This window comes from Mustelus asterias, chromosome 3 (assembly GCF_964213995.1).
Source record: "Mustelus asterias chromosome 3, sMusAst1.hap1.1, whole genome shotgun sequence".
NCBI lineage: Eukaryota > Metazoa > Chordata > Chondrichthyes > Carcharhiniformes > Triakidae > Mustelus > Mustelus asterias.
In genome coordinates this window covers 112,881,704-112,901,377 of record NC_135803.1, presented here as the reverse complement: position 1 = coordinate 112,901,377, position 19,674 = coordinate 112,881,704, and the positions used below count along the sequence as shown (strand labels likewise).

The following is a 19,674-nucleotide window of genomic DNA, read 5'->3' as shown; positions in this document are numbered from 1 at the left end:
TTAGAGATTCTCTTGGAAGGAAAGACTCAATAATTAGACAAATAGTTCAGCAGTACACATGTAACAGATTGCTTACTTCAAAACCATCTGTTGTGTAATGTTGTGAGCCATTTCACAAGAAAGGTTACAGCCTAGGGCTTGAAATGATCACTTAGGCTCAGGAGCTTCTCTATTAAGTGTAATTAATCACAATTAGACATGCCAGGATTTGAAAACTAATGATGCAATTTTGACAAATATGAGTTTGGGATCGACCAATGTGCTTAATTGAATGCTGCAACAAATTGTACCGAATGATATTTGTCGGAGAATCTTTTTGTTACAGCTTTAGACACAATTACAGCGAGTTTACTCTACAATCTCAGCACTATTGTTCGAGTATTGCCCAGTTTGAATTTGGACTAAAACAGATGTAACGCTGCAGAACATGGAGTAAATCAGTTGTGATCAGTTTGTTTGCTGGATTCGAGCAAACATTATCCACTCACCAAATTGTGTCTCTGTCAAATCTTGTTCACTCCGTGTTTTCTTTGCTTCTTCTTTTCTCTTCTGAGTGTCCGTCCACCAGGGTTCATATTTCACCAAGTGCTGAATAGCATCATCCTCAAACAGGTCTGCACTGAAAGTACAAAGGCAGTCACACTATTCTAATGGCATTTCTTTTTCAGTAAGCCCAGCTTCACCAGAGTTAAAACTGCAGCTACAATTTTTCTTCTATTCAATGTCCTACAATTTATCGATCACAAGGGCACTTTGGGAATGATTCATAGAAATCATAGAAATCATAGAAACCCTACAGTACAGAAAGAGGCCATTCGGCCCATCGAGTCTGCACCGACCACAATCCCACCCAGGCCCTACCCCCATATCCCTACTTATTTTACCTGCTAATCCCTCTAATCTACGCATCCCAGGACACTAAGGGGCAATTTTAGCATGGCCAATCAACCTAACCCGCACATCTTTGGACTGTGGGAGGAAACCAGAGCACCCGGAGGAAACCCACGCAGACACGAGGAGAATGTGCAAACTCCACACAGTGACCCAAGCCGGGAATCGAGCCCAGGTCCCTGGAGCTGTGAAGCAGCAGTGCTAACCACTGTGCTACCGTGCCGCCCTTTGTGATTATCAACTTACTAAACCCATTACCGAAGCATGTGCTTTTTCAAAATCGCACTTTTTAAAAAATGCATTGAACTGCATTTAAATTAATGGTCCAAATATCTTTGTGTAAATTAAAATCCGCATGTGATCTTATTCACTTCAACAAAACTTAGTAATAACCTCATAAGCAGTGGTTAGCACTGCTGCCTCAGTGCCAGGGACGCAAGCTCAATTCCGGCCTCGGGTCACTGTTTGTGTGGATTTTGCACGTTCTCCCCATGTCTGGGTGAGTTTCCTCCGGGTGCTTTGGTTTCCTCCCACACTCCAAAGATGTGCAGGTTCGGTTGATTGGCCATGCTAAGCTGCCCCTTAGGGTCAGGGGATTAGTAAGGTACATAAGTGTGATTACGGGGATAGGGCCTGGGTGGGTGGGATTGTCATCGGTGCAGGCTTGAGGGGCCGAATGGTCTCCTCCTGCACTGTAGGGATTCTATAAACTCAGTAGAGTCACAATGCATCACACTACAGAACAAAACATGGGGAATTTTAAAACAGACACTTCAACAATCCTTTAAATGGTTACTGGGCAGAGATATACAAACTGCAGGAATCTTAATCCATTATTTATCAAGAAAACTAGCCACCCAACTTAACTATCCAGATGTATTAACCACATTTGGCCAAGGATCTGTTGCTTAAACTGACGTGACAGCTGGTTAAGAAAAACACAAGCTATGATGGTCAGTAAACAGCAACAGTTAGTCAATCACAAGAAAAACATGCAGATTTCCAAGAAATAACAAAACTGGGATAAATTCCAGGTTTGTAGCAGCGCTGACTCGCTGTACAGAGCTGAGTGCATTATAAATACTGAGAAACAGCGCCACTATGGTGGACAATATGCCTGTCTGAAAACTCAATACATGTCAGAAGGAATAGCTGTGGCAAGTTTAGTACTTGCTGTGGAAGACTGCTCATTAACTTGAAAAGTAAGTCCTTTAGCAAAATAGAAGGGGGGGGAAAAAGAACACCCATAACTCTCTTAGTAATTAGCATTATTCAAACAAAATATATACTTAAGAAAAGTTATACTTTGAAAATTTAGCCTTGTCAAACTTTATGACAGTCTGTTTGTCAACAGATGCCCGAGTGCGTGAGACAGGAGACAGGCATGACACAATGAAAACAGAGTTTGTATGGATTTTCTGGTTCTTCTGCTTTTGAGATTTAAATATAGTGCGAGATATCAGTCACTGGATCACTAAAAATCTCATTGCGAAGGACATCATAGAACCATTCTCAACAATGTGGAAGTCCCGCTGGGTGGTTCAAACAAATCCTTTGGATTTTTGTGATGACCTGGCATTATCCTCACATTATCCAGTTTGATTTGAGAAGCTGGCATGTGCTTTAAGCAAACTTACAATGCAGAATTGTATAATAACTAATTTTTAAAAACATAATTACTAGCAAAATTAATTACAGCTCATATATATATATTATATATATATATATATATATCTAGCTTTCCTTATATTTCAGCCATTAGTGAATAGGTATGAGGCAAAAGGCTGCAGTCTGTTCGATAGCAGCAAAATGCCTAATGTGTTATGTCAGAGAGAATGCCTCGAAGCTGTTTACGGTTTCGCATCTCCACAAAGAAAGCTTGTGAAATAATGATATCAGCTGTAGATAGGCCGGAAAAGGATTGTGGTCAGAAGAGGCATCTGCAATCGTGGGAGAGCAACTGGATAGACACTTAAAATAAAATTACAAAGCTGTGTTCGACTTTTCATATGACCGTGCTTAATTAGGAAGCCTGCTGGAATGTAAAAGCTAATTGATATGTAGACATAGGCATTACTTTAGTAAATCAATATGGTTCAATATTCGAATAAAAATAGAATTAAGTATTCTTATTTAATGAGAAATAAGGACTCGTGGACTGAATGGCCACCAAGAACAGCTTTTGCCATCAATTAATGACAATGGACCAGATGTGAAGAATGAAACATCATGGCTACCTGACAGCTGGCAATGGGATATTTCTGGGGAGGGTGGAACTGATCAGGGGAAACCAGCTCAGGGTGAAATAAGGAAAAGGGTGGTGTAAAGGCTTGATTGATTGGGAAGGTACCTGCAAAAGCCTGAGTTCATGGAAGGTGGATAACATGAAGGGCAGGCCTTCCCCCCATGTTTTAGACAAAGAAGTTGGTAATTCATTGGCCATTCTGTAAGAAAGGAAGTATTTACAGCACCAGAATAATTCATCCAGGCCAATCCCCAAGAAGGATGCCAATCCCTATAAAGAGAAGACTTTGGGAAGGCTCCATGCAGTAGGCAGTGGAGAGAAACGGCTCAGGGTCAATCCATGCTGTCATTCTTGGGCAGCTTGAGGAGTTATGAAGACATGAGACACAAAGGGGAAAGAGAAAGAGCTGATCACACATGCCAGCTGTCCTGGATCACTATTCAATACTTGTCACACTTGTACGATTTTGTCGCAGAACTAGTTGATTACAACCTGTGTTAAACGTGGACACTGCATTTGGGCATAGACCAGAAATAAACTCCACTAAATGGGGTGACAATTCCTTCGCTGAAAAAGATGGGCACAGTTCCCTTTCCCATGTCCATCAGTCCAAATATGTGCAGATTAGGTGGATTGGCCATGCTTAATTACCCCTTGTCAGGGGGATTAGCGGGGTAAATGCATTGAGTTACGGAGATAGGGCCCGGGTGGGATTGTTGGCTTGATGGGCCGAAGGGTTTTCTTCTGCACTGTAAGGATTCTATGAATTTTATGGCTGTTGTTTGTGGTTATCGAGCTGGTGGTAACGAGTGCCAAATTAGGTTGCATTGTGGGCGGCACAGTAATACAATGGTTAGCACTGCTGCCTCACAGCACCAGGGGCCCGGATTCGATTCCCAGCTTGGGTCACTGTGTGGAGTTTGTACATTCTCCCCGTGTCTGCGTGGGTTTCCTTCGGGTGCTCCGGTTCCCTTCCACAGTCCAAAGATGTGCGGGTTAGGTGGATTGGCCATGCTAAATTGCCCCTTAGTGTCGGGGGGATTAGCTCGGGTAAATGCATGGGGTTATGGGGATGTGGTCTGGGTGGGATTGTGGTCCGTGCAGACTCAATGGGCCGAATGGCCTCCTTCTGCACTGTAGGGATTCTATGATTCTAAACTAAAGATACCCATCATATTGGCGACAGTTGGTTGAAAGATTAAAATTACCATACATCACCAGAGAGAACAAAAAAAAATTCTTTTTGAAGCATTTTTAAATGTTACAGTCATAGCTGGATCCAAGTATTTGAGGACTGCTCTGCATATTGAAGAGAAGAGTTCAGAGCTGTGATGGGAAAGATTGTGCAAAGGAATGTTGGCCACTGAGATCAGAAATTCTGATTAAACCCCAGTTCAGTCAGAATATGTGTATATTTTAGTTCACACGCTTACAAGAAATCTATAATACTAAATACAGAATGAACAAATGACAAGTGTGAAAAGGAAACAAGTTACTGGAGGGAGAGAGTAAGATAGAAAGCGCAAGTGGAACATAATGTAATACAATTCAAATCGAGACACTTCTCAAGGTAGACCAAGAAAAAGACGAAAAGAAAATCGAATGTGATGAAGATGGTGATTGAGAGAGAAAGAGGATGTGACGCTAGCTCTACACAATGGAACTAAATCACCGCCTTGGTGTGAATGCCCCAACAATAAAATTGATGTTCTCAGTTTAAGTTCAGATGATTCACTTACAGATAATGATCAGAATCAAACTTGGCCTCTTCAGCAGCTAACCGTTTTTGCCGACGTTCAACCATTGTGGTGCTGTCCGGTTCCTTCAGATCAATCACATCACTGAGTTCATGCTGGTGAGGGACACAAAGGTATCATGACAACAAGGCCGTCAGACGAGATGGTCTCTTTCTGTTTACCATGCTACAGAAATAGTCACCAAAATTAAATCTTTAGATTATCAACGGTTTAATACACACTGGAGAGCATTGCTGGCATTACATTAAGCCGTGTCGGTTCAGCAAAACATTGGTCCAGTGACGTCCTCGGCATGGTAACCAGCAGCGAATTGCTACTTCCCCGCGCTGGAATTCCAAAGCACTCGTCTTGCCCGACCTTCCTGACTCGGGCCAAGTGAGACTGAAGTGAAGCAGGTCTGGTTCCAGCAGCAAAGTGAAGGAGGACACGCCTTCCTTTTACAGCACTCGCTGCCATAAAGCACGAGAGTATAAAGGTCGCATTGAAAACAACAGACCAGGGAGAAGGCATACGTCGAAGGGTGGAGGTTCCGACATTGACAGGGGTTTGGGTCGATGTCGTTCAGTTCGAGGATGGGGAGGGGGGCGGCTGTCAGGTATAATGTTCGGGGTGGGGGTACAGGGGGTCCCCGTGTGAGCCTCAAACTGGGTCTTCAAAATACTTCATCTGAGGTTCATAAATGCTTTCTTTTCCTTCTAATTCTTTCAGAATAACTGACTGCAAAACTGGTAGAACCATCTGAAATTAACGATTTAAATCACAGGCGGCACGGTGGCACAGTGGTTAGCACTGCTGCCTCACAGCTCCAGGGACCCGGGTTCAATTCCCGGCTTGGGCCACAGTCTGTGTGGAGTTTGCACCTTCTCCCCGTGTCTGCGCGGGTTTCCTCCGGGTGCTCCAGTTTCCTCCCACAGTCCAAAGTCGTGCGGGTTGGGTGGATTGGCCATGCTAAATTGCCCCTTAGTGTCAAGGGGATTAGCAGGGACAAGAGATTATGGCCCATAGTTCTGAAAACAATCTTGGCAAATTAATTTCAAGAGCCTTGCAGTTTCCCATTGCCTTTTATATCAAATCACCCAATAGAAAACAAGTGCCTCTTCAACAAGCTGAAGGAACTTTCCTTTCAAACAACATATTTGGGGTGCTACCAAATAAACCTGGTGTTGTGAGACTTCTTACTGAACATATATCACAAATATTAGATCAACAGACTGGACTTGGGCACTGTTGAGGGCACTTGGCTTCCAGAAGCATACACAAGCCTGTAACAAGAATAGTGTTTTGTCCCTGGAAGATTCTACAAAGTTCTAAGGTAACTTGGACATTACCAAGATAACATTTAAGAATGCTGCACATCAGACTTCATTTTTATTACAGAAGCAAACTGTAAAAAAATCCCTCAGTTCTCACATCAATGTTGTCAAATTGCAATCAACATCAGCACTTCCAATGTTACTAAGCATTCTCTTTTTTACACATGGTATTTGTGTAACTTGGGTGGATATTTTCTTTCTGCACAGTACAATGTATGTAACAAGATTCTTACTCTGAAGTGCAAATCTCGGTTTAGCTCAGACTGACTAACTACAAGAGACCATGGTTTTCGTGCTAAGTCAGACACACAATGGCAGTAAATTATTTCAATTGTCGGAAAGCTTGAAGCTACAGGAAGCTGCACATGTCTCACAGGTTAAAGGCAGATCTGGACATAATGCTGCTTGAGGACATGGCCAATTTTGTATTACATTAAAGTTTATGACACCAGGGAATCTTCCAGCTTCTGTTCCCTCAAAATTGAATGTGAGATTAGGCCTTATCTGCCTTCCAGGCAATCAAAGAAGTTAGGGTTTTAGTCTGGTTGCTCAGCATGGGTCCAACTGTCATTTATTTTGCCTAATTTCTCTCAGTGAGCTGCAAACTACATGAGGTCCAAACTGCAACCCAAAATCTCTCCCAGCAAACACTCAGGTAAATTGAAATTGGACAGCCTGCCTAAGTTCCACCCATCTCCATGGTGATATGGCCTACTCAGTGCTGTCCTCAAACCGACCATTACATTAAAGTTAAAGTTTATTTATTAGTCACAAGTAGGCTTACATTAACACTGTAATGAAGTTACTGTGAAAATCCCCTAACCGCCACACTCCGACGCCTGTTTGGGTACATTCAGGGAGAATTTAACATGGCCAATGTACCTAACCAGCACATCTTTCAACTGAGGGGGGAAACCGGAGCACCCAGAGGAAAACCATGCAAACACAGGGAGTATGTGCTAACTCCACAGAGACAGTGACCCAAACCGGGAATCGAACCCGGGTCCCTGGCGCTGTGAAGCAGCAGTGCTAACCACTGTGCCACCCCCTCACTTATAATTAATTTTTCCTTTGACCTGATTAGTATTATAACCACTCGGGGTTCACTGAATATTTCTGAAGTAATTTAACTTTATCTCCCAAAACAAAAATATTTATTTGGACTGCCGTTGTTCTTTCGAGCACTGCAGACAGCTCTTTAGCAAAATAAGCCAATCTGCTCCATCTTTCTAACTGTTAACATGCAAGTCAACATGGCTGCAACATTTTAAATATAATTGGCACAAGCTTTCTTTTTAATTCGCTCAGGGGATGTGAGCGTCACTGGCTGAGCCAGCATTTATTGCCCATCCCTAACTACCTGCCATTTCAAAGGGCATTTGAGAGTCAACCACATTGCTGTCGATCTGAAGTCGAAGGCCAGGTAAGGGGGTATGATCAGTAAGTTCGCAGATGGCAGAAAAATTGATAGTGTGATAAATAGCCATCTCCATGGTGATATGGCCTATTAAATAGCAAGGATCCTTGGATGACAGGGCAATATAGACAGGCTAGTCAGATGGACAGAATAGTGGCAAAAGAAATTTAACCCTGAAAAGTGTGAGGTGATGCATTTTGGAAGGACTAACAAGGCAAGGGAATATACAATGATTACTTTCTTTTATTAGCTGAGGCATAGAGTACAAGTGCAGGGAGGTCATGATGGAGCTGTATGAGCCCTTCATTAGGCCACAGCTAGAGTACTGTGTGCAGTTCTGGTCACCACACTATAGGAAGGATGTGACTGTACTAGAAAGGGTGCAGAGGAGATTTACCAGGACGTTGCCTGGGCTGGAACGTTTCAGCTATGAAGAGAGGTTGGATAGGCTGGGGTCATTTTCCTTAGAGCAGAGAAGGCCAAGTGGCGGGGTACCTAATTGCAGCATACAATTTTATGAAGGACAGAGATAGGAAGAAATTTTCCCTTGGTTGAGGGGGTCACTAACCAGGGGGCAGGAAATTTAAGGAAAGACTTGTTCACCTACAGGGTGGTGGGAATCTGAAATTCACCACCTGTAAGGATGAAAGAACTGGAAACCCTCATAACATTTAAGAAGCATTTAGATGAACACTTGAAAGGCCTTAGCATCCAGGACCATGGACCAAGTGGTAAATGGGATTAGAATAGATAGGTATTTGATGGTCAGCACAGACATGATGGGCCAAAGGGCCCCTCTCTGTGCTGTAAAATTCTATGACTCTATCCCTCCTTACCTTTCTATGCCTGTCTGCAGCCTATGACATGGTTGGCCATACCATACACCTCTTCACTGTTGTTCAGCTGGGTGGGACTGCTCTCATTTGGTTCCATGCCTACGTATTGAATTGCAGCCAGAGAATCACTTGCAATGGTTTCTCTTCGTGCTCTCACAGCATTATCTCAGGCATCCCCCCCAGAATCCTTCCTCCTGTTTTGCATTTATACGCTGCCATTCAGTGACATCATCTGAAAGCACAGCTTTGCTTTGCCTGTGCACGCTGATGACAGCCAGATCTACCTCACCATCGCCACTGTTCCATTCTGCTACTGAGGCTAACTTATCAGACTGCTTGTCCAACACCCTGTACTGAAGAAGAGGCATTTCCTATAGCTACATATTGGGAAGGCCAAAGTTATCATTTTCAGTTCCTTCTCCAAACTCCAAGTGCAAGTATTAACTCCATCTCCCTCCCTGGCAACAGTCCAAGACTAAACCAGTCTGTTTTGAACTTGGTATGATGTTTAACCTGAAGGTGAGCTTCCAGCTACATACTGACACCATGACTAAAATCGCCTACTTCCAACTACATAACATAGCTTGGCTTTGCTCCTTTTCAGCTCATCTGACACCATGCTTTAACCTTCATCCATGATTTTGCTACCTCTGGACAGGACATTTTACACTCTGCAAACCTGACTGTCATCTAAAACTCTATCTTAAAGTCCCGTTCACCATTGCTATGTGCTCAGTGACCCACATTGACTGTCAGCTAAGCAAAGTCAGACTTTAAATTCTCATCTTGGGTTTCAAATCCCTCCATGGCCTTGCCCTCTCGACAGCTGTAACCTCCAGCCCCACAATCCCCTGAGATACCAGCATTCTTCTAACTCTGGCCTTTTGTGCATCCCCAATTTTAACTACTCCACCATTGGTGGCCTTGCCTTCAGCTGCTTATGCCCCAGGCTCTGGAATATCCTCCCAATACCGCTCTGCCTCTCTACCTCACTTTCCTCCTTTAATATACTCCTTCAAACCATCTTCTTTGACCAAGTTTGTGACCATCTGACCAAATTACCTCATGTGTCATGGTGTCCAATTCTTCTGTGAAGCACCTTGGGACATTTCATGCTGTTAAAGATACTCAAGTTGTCGTTAGACCAGTTGGTGGAATAATCACTGATGAATCACTTCAAACAGAGGCTACCCACGGACTAATCAGGTGGTCAAAGTGCTTAAACAATGCCCTTCAGTTGTGTACACAATATATTAACATACAATTAACAGGACAGAAGATGATTCCTTGCACCCAAAAATGATGGGTGAAAGAGAAAGGAAGCAGCAGCCATTTTTACGACTCGGCCGAATGGTGAATCACTAAATGAGATGGGGAAGAAACAGCTTTGCAAAAGGACACATGCATATCAATCATTCCAGTCAGAGCCAGGGAGAGAGCCCAGCTTACACTAAGGAACTATCACTCACTTCAAGTTCAGTATCATTGCATAGCCCTGGTACAATTTAATGGCTGTAACAATGAAGCCAAAATGCAACTGTTGCTTCTCATAGACCAACAAGATGCCCCCGGATCAATCCTCAGACCCCGTTTCTCATTTACATTCTGTCACACGATAGCATTAACCTCAAGTACAGCATCAACTTCCATATGTGTGTCAAGGAGTTCAACTCTCCACTTTCTTCTCTAACCTGCTGCCATATTGTTCTGTCAGATAAGAATTGTTGAGAATAAACCATTTTGTAAAAATGCAAGTTTATTTTGCTCAGTTTTCATGAGTAACTCTTCAATTTGGGTCAGTTTACAGCCCATTCCTGGCCTGCTGACTCGGGGTGAATCAGCGCCACACATTCCGAGGGGCTTCCTTGACCCTGGATTGCATTTCAAAGCCCAACACACAGTCCCTCTGCATCACCACTTTCAAAAGACCTCTCTCTGCCTCCTAATGCTTTCCTCCTCATCTGCCTCTTGGACAAAACGCAACTCATCCAGCACACTGCTCCTGGCCTTCAATTCCAAACCGAGGCGGTCTCACTTCCTTACCTGAGTGGGAGGTAGTGGTGTAGTGGCAATGTAACTTGGCTAGTAATCCAAAGGCCCAGGCTAATACTCTGGGGCAAAGGATCAAATCCCACCATAGCAGCTGATGGAATTTAAATTTAATTAATAAATCTGACATTTCAAACTAGTCTCAGCCGGTAATAGTGCCCATGATACTATTGTTGTAAAAATTAATCTGTTTCATTGATGTCCATCCCAACTGTCCTGGCCTACATGTGACTCCAGAGCCACAGTCAATGCGGTTGACTCTTAAATGCTCTCAGAAATAGCCGAGCAAGTCAGCTGTATCAAACTGCCATTAAGTCTAAAAGGGACAAAACCGGACAGACCATTGACATTGACCTAGGCCAAACGGCACTGTGGGTGGTCCTACACTACATGGACTGAGTGGCACAGTGGTTAGCACTGCTGCCTCACAGCGCCAGGGGTCCGGGTTCAATTCTGGCCTTGGGTGAGTGCCTGTGTGGAGTTTGTACGTTCTCCTCGTGTCTACATGGGCTTCCTCGATGCTCCAGTTTCCTCCTACAGTTCAAAGATTTCAAGTTAGGTGGATTGGCTATACTGAATTGCCCCTTAGTGTCTCGAAAATGTGTAGGTTAGGGGGAATTAGCGGGGTAAATATGTGGGGTTACAGAGATAGGGCCTGGGTGGGATGCAGACCGATGGACTGAATAGCCTCCTTCTGCAATGTAGGAACTCTATGATTCTATGACTGCAGTGGTTCAAGGCAGCAGCTCACCACCAGGTTCTCGAGGGGAATAAATGTTGATCTAGACAGCAACATTGTCAACATCCCGTGAACAAAAATAATTGATCTCTACAGGTTCCTCATTCCCCAGCACTTTATCAAATTCTCATTCACATCTAAAAATCCTACCTTGGTTTGCCTCCATCCCAACTCACATCCTTCCGAGTCCAGGTGCACCAACCAGCTCCTGGATCGATGGCACTTAGTGCTTGTCCTAGTTAGCGGTTGACAATTTTTTTCTGACCTACAAAAACCTCCTCTAAACCTAAATTCCTTGTGATCCCACCTGCTGTTTGGTCCTCCAACCTTGCCTCTAATTTCTGCTCCGTGTCGGATTGCCGGCCCTCTTGTGTAACACCGGGGGGGGGGGTGGGGGAGGGGGACGACATTTTGTTTCAGTGAAGCAACAAGATAGAATGCAAGTTGTTGTTTTAACGCCACCTGCCTGTTGGCTCCCCCAGGTGGTGCTCTGTGGACATTGACTCTGCAAAGTCCATCCCACACATCAACATGGTTTCTATCTAGTTCATAAATACACACATAAACATCCTGTACACATACTCTTTTTGAGATTTGTATGTGTTTTTCATCTGAGGGGAAAATAAAGGTGCATGCAAGACAGAGGCTGGTAGGAGTAGAAGACTTGTTAAAGGATATATGGCACTGTAATGCATCTGTGTTACTATTAGCATTTTTATTTAAAACTCTTTTAACCATTCCCGGAGGTTTGATTTACCACCTTACCCTCCCCCCAACCCCAAAACAGTAATGTAAAAATCCCAGAAAGGCCCTAATTTTTCAAAGTATAATTTGAACCCCGACGATTTTAAAAAAACATTCAGCTAACAAAGTATTTTCATCGATTAAAATAGGCAATGGAGGTGTAACTAGTTTATTTCTCAACATTGAAACACTTTCTTCAACCTATTGTGTTTTGAACAATCTCTCACCTTCCCTCTCCTAACGCTCCCTTTCTGCTTCTCTCTCTCTCTGCACTGCCTTCTCCTCCTCCCTCTCTCTGCTGTATAGGCACAAGTCATTGGTGTCAAGTTTCTCACCGTTAACAAATGCGGATGAAGGCAATTAGTTGGCTGAAAGGTAGCGGTACCATTAACAAAGACCCTGGCACAGCCGGTTGGGCACACACGTCAGCTCAATACATTTTCAAAATTCACTGATTACCAGTTATAACCAGGATGTCATCTGCACGCTCTCATTTCTCAGCTCCACGCAACCACCTCAACCATTCAAAATTAATATTTCAACAAGACAAATGTTCATTAAAATCATTTGAAAAATGACATTGAGCATAACAGAAATGAAGAATATGACAGCTGAAGGTGAATCTTCAGACAGTAGTTATACTTCACACTCTTAGACTGCATAATGCAAATTTTGCTCATATACATACGCCCGAGTCATATTTATCAAAGGTTCAACGTTAAGGTATAAAATCTCACAATTAATCAATTTGTAAATACAAATACTTAAACATTTACATAGCATAGTGCTTTGACATTCAATAATATATTTCTGCATTTCTTAAGACTTTGAGAATAACATTTCTCCATGGATTCTGAAAGATCGTGTCGATCAATGGGATCCGAATTATTCAAACATTCCCCTCTGATCTCAGTCTCCGAAGACTAAAGCCTGAGATTCTTTGCTTGTTGCTTCTTTGCAGCAACACAGTGAAACTGGAGTGAATGCTCAATGGTATCGGGTATCCAGCCTGAATGACAGAACACCAAAAACTTGCCTGCAATCTCTTGAAAACTCCTGATCTCAGGTTCCCAAAACCATAGAAACAGCTGGAGTTTAGAACATTTCCTTCCAATTCCACAAAGGGACTTTGCTCAATTTCCCAGTCAAACTCTTTCAGATCTTCCTCCTCTTCAGTGTTGATGGAGGATCCTGCAGAAGAAATTGAGAAAGTGTTTCATCCACCCTGCTCGGAAAGGCTGAACAAAAAATTGTAACGTTATAAAGAGGCAATGGCAGCTCAGCAACCACCATATTTCATCAACATATTCACACAGTGAACTTATCCAGAATGGCAGTAGTTCAGGCACAGGGTATGCATGTCCATTTCGAACTCTGATGAGACTACGTAACACAGAGATTCAAACACTCACCCAGATACACCTTCTATCCGGTGTATTCGTTCGGTTTTGGGCACCATACCTCAGGAACATACTTGTCTTGTACAGGGTACAGCACAGATTCACTGGATACTTTGGCTTAAAATGTTAGATTATGAGGTCAGGTTGCATTCATTTGGTTTATATTTCCTCGAGTTAAGACAGTTCTAGGGTGATCTAATCAGTGTATTTTAAATACTAAGGGCATTTGATAGCGATACAGAGAAACGATTCCTCTGTTGGAGAATCCACAACAAGGAACATAACGGTAAAAGCAGAGCCAGCTCATATAGGAATTAAATCAAGGAACACTTTTAAAACAAAAGCACATAAAAGGAAATCTTTCATTCAAAAGGCTCTCTGTAGGAGTCAATTGAAATCTGAAACTCCTCCTCTGGAAAGTAGTGACAGACTGTCAATCAGCACAGCCAGATGTGATTGAATACGGCTGGTCAGTCTATTGACATTTCCGTGATTAACACGAAGGTGTGGGGAATATGTAGCGGTTTTGGCTTTTTGCTCGCATTTGCCAAGCTTTCAATGACTTTTGGAAAGCATCTCTTTAGTCCCAGTGCCGAAAACAATCATTATCCTTTCCTTGCCATTTTAGGTTCAGTTTGTTCAGAACCTAAAAGATGTCTGCAAGGTGAGACAGAGCTGGCATCCAATTTTCGTCACCAAACGAATTGGCCAGAGGGAACCATTTCTCAAGCCGGGAAGCGTGGATTTCATTCCTGAGTTCGCAAACTCTGCCAAGCAACCAAGCCCTTGACAACCAACATGCCGCTGTATGGAACAATAATTGTGTGTGCTCGGTCCCCATTTAGGAACACAGATTTGGAAAGCCTGATATTAAGTGTGCTGAGTTTAATGAAATTCATAACTTTCACGGTTCCTTTCAGCACCATTTCAAGATTGGATGGAATTCCTTTCAATGCCAATGCCTCACGGTGAATGAAGCAATGATTTCAAATGTCCTGACCAGCTGCTTCCTTAATCCTTACTATAACTCCGCTGTTTTTCCCAGCTGCCCCATCGCTTGCGATTCCTCTGCAATTAACCCAGAGGAGCCCACACTTTCCAACCACCTAACTTTTCAATGCTTCAAAATATCTGTTGTGCGCCAGTCATGTTGGTTGGTAATGTTCAGCAGCACAATATATCCTCAAAAAACTAATTTTGCCAAACATATCTAACCTAAACTAGCAAGGTTGCACAATCTGTAACATCTGTACTCTCATCCAGCTGCACTGAGAACTCCCGTGCCAACTTTAAATGAGAAAGAAGCTGTACTTCCAAATTCTCAGTAATATCATTAATTCACCGAGCCACTGTGTTATCACCAAGTGGGAAGCGTTTCAGTTTTTTAGCTGACCCCTCATCTATAGCCGTGAGCCATTCCGAATGCTGAAGTGTGGGGCATTTTCTCTTCAGCACTGTGGTAAGCTACCATGTAAGAGGCGAATTGGGCTTTGTCATTCAATATCACATTTCTGCTAAGAACTTGAGCTGATGATTTCAGTTCTTGCTGCATCCTTCTAAAAAAAAATCCAAAGGTTTGCTGTCAAGATCGCCATGCTTCGTCTTCAGATGTCTTTGCAGTTTTGAGGGTTTTGAACTCAGTCGCCAGTATTTCCCTACATATAACACAGAGGGGCATGACATTCGAATTTGCGTTGGCACGATTAACTGAACTATACCTCAAGAAATCATCTTTACACTGCTTCAGCTTCTTCTCTGTCGGCTATTCACCAGTGATCCTGGCGCTCTGTACAGAGCTAACAGCAGCACCGCCCTGTCCCATTGTGGACTCTCCGGAGCAGCTCTCGCCAGTAGATTCTGATGAGAGATCCTGGCCAGTAGGTGCACTGCCTATCATTGCTCCTGGCCGTCTCTTCCTCATCCCAAAATGATGCAAGTCCACAGTCTTCTTGTCTAGCTCGCAAGAAGCTCACCTCCAAGTGAATTTGAGCCTAAAGCACGTTACGCACTGGGCACTTGGTGCCAAGTGTACATTCAGGACACGCTGGTGATTCCACAATGGGACAGGACAGTGTTCTGTACAGAGCAGCAGGATCACTGGTGAATAGCCTACAAAGAAGAAGCTGAAGCAGTATAAAGATGATTTCTTGAATCTGGTTTGGTTAATTGTGCCAACACAAATTAGGATGTAAAGCCTGTGTTATATGTAGGGAAATACTGGCGACTCAGAGTTCAAAACCCTCAGAACTGAAATCAGCATGGTTTCAGTGCCTCACTCTACTCGTTCCATATGGTTCATAAACATAATTTCCAATGGAGTTAAAAATTGAGGCAGTGGGGTTTGGCCACACTTATAGTGAATAGTTCTTGGCACCTAAGTCAGGTGATCTTTGGGAGGCACCATGACCCTTTTTACGCCCACCCATGACCCATTCCGCAGGTCACGACCCCCACTTTGAAAAAGCCTGGGTTAATATATAGTAAGACAACATAATTTTAGCAACTAAACGGAACTTTTGAGAAATTGGATGAAACTTTGTGTTAACTGCCAGATCTTTAAAAGCACACAATGAATTCAGCAACTAAAATAGATCATTCTTATATTGTACATAGCAAACTCAAGGTGAAATGTTGTAACAACATTAAAATAGTTCCTTCAGTAACTGTGTGATGACACTGGCTAATATTGAATTTTCTTTTGGTTTCTTAAATTTCCTGGCACAAATTAAACCCTGAATCAGGCACAACTTCATAATATGCGCACCACATGGTCATAATTTTTGTGATGTTACCTTGCAACAAAAGATGATTCTTAACAATCAGGGTTAAAGTGGGCTGCATGGTGGCACAGTGGTTAACACTGCTGCCTCACAGCTCCAGGGACCCAGGTTCAATTCAAGCCTCTGGTGACTGTGTGGAGTTTGTACGTTTTCCCCATGTCTGCATGGGATTCCTCTGGGTGCTCTGGTTTTCTCCCACAGCCCAAAGATTAGGTAGATTGGCCATACTAAGTTGCCCCTTAGTGTCAGGGGGATTTTAGCAGGGTAAATACATGGGGTTACGGGGATAGGGCCTGGGTGGGAATGTTGTTGGTGCAGGCTCGATGGGCTGAATGGCCTCCTTCTGTACTGTAGGGATTTTATTCTAAATTCCAAACCATAAACAGTTTTCTGTAACTCAGACTCAAGCACTTTAGTGTCCTGCCCTTTAAAGGTGGCGGCAACATGGATGGCACAGTGGCTAGCACTGCTGCCTCACAGCGCCAGGGACCCGGGTTCGATTCTGGCTTGGGTCACCGTGCCGAGTTTGCACATTCTCCCTGTGTCTGCGTGGGTTTCCTCCGCGTGGTCCGGTTTCCTCCCAAAGTCCAAGACAAGATGTGCTGGTTAGGTGCATTGGCCATATTAAATTCTCCCTCAATGTACCCGAACAGGCAACTAGAGGATTTTCACAGTAACTTCATTGCAGTGTTGATGCAAGCCTACTTGTGACACTGATAAATAAACTATAAAAATTGATGCACAACTCAAATCCTGATGCTATTTTTCTTCCTTTCACTGTTTATTGTGATGCTGCGAATGGAGTTCAGTTCAGGACCTGAGCGAGTTCATACCAGGATATGATCAACCAAACCAGACTGCATTCACTGAAAGGAAGTTGGAGTCTGTTAGAATGGGGTGTTAATTCAGCACTGGAGATTTGTACTGCCATCGCTGCCTGTATAATTTCTAATTCCAATGGAACTACTGATAGCAGCAGCTAATTTTAAACATAATTAAATGCAGCATCTCAAATTCAGTAAAATAGATAGGCTCCCTAAGGCACAATCGCAAACCATTTCTCCTCTGGATTCCATTATTCCAGTTGCTCTCACAGGAAAAAAAGGACCAACTCAGTTCGTTCGAGCTGTCACACAGCAACTAAGAAAAATGTCAAGAGAAACAGTCAACATTTTTACCTATTGAAAACCTACCAAGCAAACCCCTTTGCAACAATGCTTCAGGGGCTGGGCAAGGGCATTTCAATAACTACCCACCGCCTCTATCCAATCAGGGATTTCAGTGGATATTAGCGTTCAGTCACTCAGACTGTTTATAACGGTTTATTTAAGGAAGTAAATGGGGAGGGAGAGGGGGTAAGTGAAATCAGACTGCAGGAAACATACCGATCTCTTCCAGCAGTGGCTTTGCGGATCTTGAACCTTTTGGTGCAAGCAGCACAGTCAGCATATTCAACCCCTCAAAATATTCGTCAGGGGTCTCTTTTGGAACCTTTATAGTAAAGACTCCTAGAAACAGAAACACACAAAAGTTAACTTAACATGATTAGGGGACGGTCATTTCTGGCAAACAGTACAAAGAAACTGATCTGCATTGTGCTAAGTGAGACATTCCATTTACCACCATTACTTCAGCGTCTTCCGCATTTAGATCTTTAATCAGGATTTTAAATCTCCCTCACTTCAAATACCGGGGAGCACACGCAGTGTTCAAAGACAATAGCATTGAAAATAGGGTGGACGTTAAATGTAGCCAAGTGGCTTATGGTGTTTTATTATGAATTGATAAGCATAGGCCACACTAGCCATACTAAAGAGATTAAAGGCATATATTTCATTACAGAAGAAGGGGTGCCTGGTAAAGAAGTTGTTGCGTAGCCGGAAATCTTATACAATTTTGGGGTTAAATCAATTAAACTAAAAGGACAAATTAAAGGTATACTGCATCGAACTAAAACAAGGAGCAATAGAAACTTAAAACAAAGTCAAAATGTGATTTAAGAGGCCGGTAAAACACCCCATTCCCCGCAGTTCCCACAAGGCATGGAAAGCCTCGACTATGCTTGCAGAGCCCACATGCTCCCTTTCCAAGGACAGCTGGGAGCTTCATACAAGTGTGAAAAAAACTGTAATTCGCTCCTTCAGCATCGTTCCTGGATGTCTATGGTGCCATTTTAAAGCAGATTCATTATTGCCGGAGAAAATATTACGCATATTAAACATAAGGAACTTCAACTTCCTTCACCAATTCAGCTCTGCTTTCAAATCCGGTTTAATCATTTTACCACCTTCTCTCTTCCCTGTATCTATTTAAAATTATTCTTGATCTTTCACTCTAAAATCAAATTACAATCATATCTGTTTGATCATCACCAAATAGCAATTCCATCTGAACTTTCTAAAGAGCCATTAAATTCCAAAATATCGCGACATAACAATGCTTTTTTCATTCATTTTTGGGACGTCTCTGACTAGGCCAGCATTTACTGCCCGTCTGTAATTGCCCTCAAGGTGTTGATGAGCTGCCTTCTTAAACTGTTGCAGTCCATGTAGTGTAGGTACACGCACAATGCTGATAGGGAGGACGTTCCAGGATTGTGATCCAGTGACAGTGAGGAAATGGGGATGAATTTCCAAGTCAGGATGCTGATTGGCTTAGAGTGGAACTTGCAAGTGGTGGTGTTTCCCTGTGTCTGATGCCCATGTCCTTCTAGATGGTAGTGGTTGTGGGTTTGGAAGGTGCTGCCTAAGAAGCCTTGGTGATTTCCTGTTGTGCATCTTGTACACACAACTGCTACTGTTATTCAGTGGTGGAGTGAGTGAATGTTTGTGGAATGGGTGCCAATCAAGCAGGCTGCTTTGTTTCTTGACTGTTCTTGGAGCCTCACTCATCCAGGAGAGTATTCCATCACATTCCTGACTTGTGCCATGTAAATGGTGGACAGGCTTTGGGAAGTCCAGAGATGTGTCACTCGCTGCAGGATTCCTAGTCTCTGACCGGCTCTTGTACCCACAGTGTCTATGTGGCCCACCCAGTTCAGTTTCTGGTCAAAGGTAACCCCCCCAGGATGTTGATAGTGGGGGATTTAGCAATGGAAATGTCATTGAATGTCATGGGGCAGTGGTTAGATTTCCTCTTGTTGGAAGTGGTCATTGCCAGACACTTGAATGTTACTTAACACTCATCAGCCCAAGCCATGACATTGTTCCAGATCTTGCTCTATTTGGACATGGACTGCTTCAGTATGAGGAGTCATTGGTGAACATTGTACAATTATAGGCAAATACTCCCATTTCTGACCTTATGAAGGTCATTGATGAAGCAGCTGAAGATGGTTGGGCCTAGGATGTTGCTCTCTTCAAGCACACACAGCTTTTAAACTGTGGCACACAAATAAAATAATAATTTGTGACTCATACTTGTGGCTGCACCTTGGTCGAATGTGATAAAAATGCTGATATTATAGGGAAACTCAGTTCTGAAAGAGTTAAATTGATTGACAG

The 19,674-nt window shown here is 43.1% G+C and overlaps 1 protein-coding gene across 2 annotated transcripts in view; it reads right to left on the bottom strand.

The window, feature by feature from the left end:
• shq1 (SHQ1, H/ACA ribonucleoprotein assembly factor) overlaps positions 1-19,674 on the bottom strand; it is a 123,762-nt gene that overhangs the window by 80,224 nt on the left and 23,864 nt on the right. For both annotated transcript variants that reach the window (XM_078209445.1, XM_078209444.1), the window contains exons 4-7: positions 17,557-17,679; positions 13,028-13,182; positions 4,876-4,988; positions 489-619 (exon numbers count right to left, since the gene is read on the bottom strand). In XM_078209445.1, coding sequence (XP_078065571.1) covers positions 489-619; positions 4,876-4,988; positions 13,028-13,182; positions 17,557-17,679 — 522 coding nt within the window. The remainder of the gene's footprint in view (positions 1-488; positions 620-4,875; positions 4,989-13,027; positions 13,183-17,556; positions 17,680-19,674) is intronic.